Raw genomic sequence first — 5,000 nt, 5'->3', positions numbered from 1 at the left:
TAAACATAGGCAGTAGATGTATGATATTTACTAAGGTCCAGGACCGTGGTCCTGTCCCCTAAACATAGGCAGCTTAACTGCTCAGCTCACCACTGTTTTGTAATGTCCAGGTTTGACAGAGTGCCAGCGCAGTGGCCTGAGGTGTTCAGAGGCAGGGGACTTCCTGTCGGCCCAGCAGGACATCCAGACCAGGAGGTGGCGCTGTGTCACATCCAGCGGAGAACAGCTGGAGTGGACAACCACTAGCCAGCCTCTGTCTGAGGGAGAATGTTCAGGTACTGTCTGGGTCAGCGTTTTAAGAACAAAGAGTCTTGTATTGCTGCCCCAGAAAGTGAATGTATTGTTTCTGTGGACTGGACACAAACAAACAGTTTGAGCGTGAAGTTCTCAGTCAGGTGACTAAGGTCTATTGAAGTATTTTTTGTGGACCACTGTTTTAACACATGGCTGATAAACATCAATAAATACCTGAGTCACACTGTATGCGTCCCAAATGGAGCCATACTTCCTGTTTTGGCCAGGGACCATTGGGCTTTGGTCAAAAGTAGTGCACTGCGTAGGGTGCCAGTTGGACCACTTCCTGTGACTCAGGTTCTGTCCGAGGATCACTAGAGAGAGACTAAACCCGGGAATCATGTTCAACAATGTTATGAGGATTTGAAGCACTGACAACTGAGGTTAAGAGTTTTGTGTGGGACCTCTACTTGTGCTGCTATGCTCTGAGTCAACAGTTCAGTTACAACCTTTCTTCAACTTTAATTTTACATTTTTTTATTTAACTAAAAGGAACTCATATTACGTCGAGTGTTATATTTCTCCATATACATTACATTTACATTTAAGTCATTTAGCAGATGCTCTTATCCAGAGCGACTTATATATACAGTACAGGAATGACTGCTAAGAGCAATGTGAAGTTGTTGTGTAAAGCAAGAGGAAAAACACATTCAAAAACAAAAAAAGGAATTTCTGAAGTTTGGCAATTTTTTTGTGTGAGTCAAGACACATTCATTTGGTTGTTGTTGTTGTGTATCCTAATATTTCCCTTTTTCTCCTTCTGCAGTTCTGCAGAGGTTTGAGACAGTTCCCAGATCAGAAGACTATGTCGTCCTCAGCTCAGAGACGTCAAACACGACCACGGAGAAACAACTCAGGACGTGTGTGTCAGGTGAGGTCACTGTGCAAGGTTACATTTACAAACAAAAACAAGTTGTCGTCTTTCCACAATAAAAGGATGTGGGTCAAATGGCACCCGATTCCCTGTAGTATGTGTGTGTTACTCACTACAGGCCTATGGACCCTGGTCAAATGGCACCCGATTCCCTGTAGTATGTGTGTGTTACTCACTACAGGCCTATGGACCCTGGTCAAATGGCACCCGATTCCCTGTAGTGTGTGTGTTACTCACTACAGGCCTATGGACCCTGGTCAAATGGCACCCGATTCCCTGTAGTATGTGTGTGTTACTGTATGGACCCTGGTCAAATGGCACCCGATTCCCTGTAGTATGTTACTCACTACAGGCCTATGGACCCTGGTCAAATGGCACCCGATTCCCTGTAGTATGTGTGTGTTACTCACTACAGGCCTATGGACCCTGGTCAAATGGCACCCGATTCCCTGTGTATGTGTGTTTACTCACTACAGGCCTATGGACCCTGGTCAAATGGCACCCGATTCCCTGTAGTATGTGTGTGTTACTCACTACAGGCCTATGGACCCTGGTCAAATGGCACCCGATTCCCTGTAGTATGTGTGTGTTACTCACTACAGGCCTATGGACCCTGGTCAAATGGCACCCGATTCCCTGTAGTATGTGTGTGTTACTCACTACAGGCCTATGGACCCTGGTCAAATGGCACCCGATTCCCTGTAGTGATTCCCTGTAGTGTTACTCATGTGTGTGTTACTCACTACAGGCCTATGGACCCTGGTCAAATGGCACCCGATTCCCTGTAGTATGTGTGTGTTACTCACTACAGGCCTATGGACCCTGGTCAAATGGCACCCGATTCCCTGTAGTATGTGTGTGTTCCCTGTACTCACTACAGGCCTATGGACCCTGGTCAAATGGCACCCGATTCCCTGTAGTATGTGTGTTACTCACTACAGGCCTATGGACCCTGGTCAAATGGCACCCGATTCCCTGTAGTATGTGTGTGTTACTCACTACAGGCCTATGGACCCTGGTCAAATGGCACCCGATTCCCTGTAGTATGTGTGTGTTACTCACTACAAATGGCCTATGGACTCACTGGTCAAATGGCACCCGATTCCCTGTAGTATGTGTGTGTTACTCACTACAGGCCTATGGACCCTGGTCAAATGGCACCCGATTCCCTGTAGTATGTGTGTGTTACTCACTACAGGCCTATGGACCCTGGTCAAATGGCACCCGATTCCCTGTAGTATGTGTGTGTTACTCACTACAGGCCTATGGACCCTGGTCAAATGGCACCCGATTCCCTGTAGTATGTGTGTGTTACTCACTACAGGCCTATGGACCCTGGTCAAATGGCACAAATGTGCACCCAGGCCTATGGACCCTGGTCAAATGTATTCCCTGTAGTATGTGTTACTCACTACAGGCCTATGGACCCTGGTCAAATGGCACCCGATTCCCTGTAGTATGTGTGTGTTACTCACTACAGGCCTATGGACCCTGGTCAAATGGCACCCGATTCCCTGTAGTATGTGTGTTTACTCACTACAGGCCTATGGACCCTGGTCAAATGGCACCCGATTCCCTGTAGTATGTGTGTGTTACTCACTACAGGCCTATGGACCCTGGTCAAATGGCACCCGATTCCCTGTAGTATGTGTGTGTTACTCACTACAGGCCTATGGACCCTGGTCAAATGGCACCCGATTCCCTGTAGTATGTGTGTGTTACTCACTACAGGCCTACCCTGGTCAAATGGCACCCCCTGGTAAATGTGTGTTACCACTATATCCCTGGTCAAATGGCACCCGTATGTAGTATGTGTGTGTTACTCACTACAGGCCTATGGACCCTGGTCAAATGGCACCCTCACTACAGGCCTATGGACCCTGGTCAAATGGCCTGTAGTATGTGTGTGTTACTCACTACAGGCCTATGGACCCTGGTCAAATGGCACCCGATTCCCTGTAGTATGTGTGTGTTACTCACTACAGGCCCCGATTCCCTGTATATGTGTGTGTTACTCACTACAGGCCTATGGACCCTGGTCAAATGGCACCCGATTCCCTGTAGTATGTGTGTGTTACTCACTACAGGCCTATGGACCCTGGTCAAATGGCACCAGGCCTATGATTCCCTGTAGTATGTGTGTGTTACTCACTACAGGCCTATGGACCCTGGTCAAATGGCACCCGATTCCCTGTAGTATGTGTGTGTTACTCACTACAGGCCTATGGACCCTGGTCAAATGGCACCCGATTCCCTGTAGTATGTGTGTGGCCTATGGACCCTCAAATGGCACCCGATTCCCTGTAGTATGTGTGTGTTACTCACTACAGGCCTATGGACCCTGGTCAAATGGCACCCGATTCCCTGTAGTATGTGTGTGTTACTCACTACAGGCCTATGGACCCTGGTCAAATGGCACCCGATTCCCTGTAGTATGTGTGTTACTCACTACAGGCCTATGGACCCTGGTCAAAAGGCACCCGATTCCCTGTATATGTGTGTGTTACTCACTACAGGCCTATGGACCCTGGTCAAATGGCACCCGATTCCCTGTAGTATGTGTGTGTTACTCACTACAGGCCTATGGACCCTGGTCAAATGGCACCCGATTCCCTGTAGTATGTGTGTGTTACTCACTACAGGCCTATGGACCCTGGTCAAATGGCACCCGATTCCTGTAGTATGTGTGTGTTACTCACTACAGGCCTATGGACCCTGGTCAAATGGCACCCGATTCCCTGTAGTATGTGTGTGTTACTCACTACAGGCCTATGGACCCTGGTCAAATGGCACCCGATTCCCTGTAGTATGTGTGTGTTACTCACTACAGGCCTATGGACCCTGGTCAAATGGCACCCGATTCCCTGTAGTATGTGTGTGTTACTCACTACAGGCCTATGGACCCTGGTCAAATGGCACCCGATTCCCTGTAGTATGTGTGTGTTACTCACTACAGGCCTATGGACCCTGGTCAAATGGCACCCGATTCCCTGTAGTATGTGTGTGTTACTCACTACAGGCCTATGGACCCTGGTCAAATGGCACCCCCTGTAGTATGTGTGTGTTACTCACTACAGGCCTATGGACCCTGGTCAAATGGCACCCGATTCCCTGTAGTATGTGTGTTACTCACTACAGGCCTATGGACCCTGGTCAAATGGCACCCGATTCCCTGTAGTATGTGTGTGTTACTCACTACAGGCCTATGGACCCTGGTCAAATGGCACCCGATTCCCTGTAGTATGTGTATGGACCCTGTCAAATGGCACCCGATTCCCTGTAGTATGTGTGTGTTACTCACTACAGGCCTATGGACCCTGGTCAAATGGCACCCGATTCCCTGTAGTATGTGTGTGTTACTCACTACAGGCCTATGGACCCTGGTCAAATGGCACCCGATTCCCTGTAGTATGTGTGTGTTACTCACTACAGGCCTATGGACCCTGGTCAAATGGCACCCGATTCCTGTAGTATGTGTGTTTACTCACTACAGGCCTATGGACCCTGGTCAAATGGCACCCGATTCCCTGTAGTATGTGTGTGTTACTCACTACAGGCCTATGGACCCTGGTCAAATGGCACCCGATTCCCTGTAGTATGTGTGTGTTACTCACTACAGGCCTATGGACCCTGGTCAAATGGCACCCGATTCCCTGGCCTAGTATGTGTGTGTTACTCACTACAGGCCTATGGACCCTGGTCAAATGGCACCCGATTCCCTGTAGTATGTGTGTGTTACTCACTACAGGCCTATGGACCCTGGTCAAATGGCACCCGATTCCCTGTAGTATGTGTGTGTTACTCACTACAGGCCTATGGACCCTGGTCA

The 5,000-nt window shown here is 48.8% G+C and overlaps 1 protein-coding gene across 1 annotated transcript in view; it reads left to right on the top strand.

Moving 5' to 3' along the window:
- Window positions 1-5,000, top strand: part of LOC124019784 (thyroglobulin-like) — a 113,118-nt gene that overhangs the window by 38,826 nt on the left and 69,292 nt on the right. Inside the window, exons 25-26 of the mRNA XM_046335210.1 lie at window positions 111-275; window positions 1,064-1,168. Coding sequence (XP_046191166.1) covers window positions 111-275; window positions 1,064-1,168 — 270 coding nt within the window. The remainder of the gene's footprint in view (window positions 1-110; window positions 276-1,063; window positions 1,169-5,000) is intronic.

The sequence above is a fragment of the Oncorhynchus gorbuscha genome, unplaced genomic scaffold (assembly GCF_021184085.1).
Source record: "Oncorhynchus gorbuscha isolate QuinsamMale2020 ecotype Even-year unplaced genomic scaffold, OgorEven_v1.0 Un_scaffold_681, whole genome shotgun sequence".
Taxonomy (NCBI): Eukaryota; Metazoa; Chordata; class Actinopteri; order Salmoniformes; family Salmonidae; genus Oncorhynchus; species Oncorhynchus gorbuscha.
The sequence above is the reverse complement of the archived record's forward strand: the minus strand, read 5'-3'. Positions and strand labels throughout refer to the sequence as shown.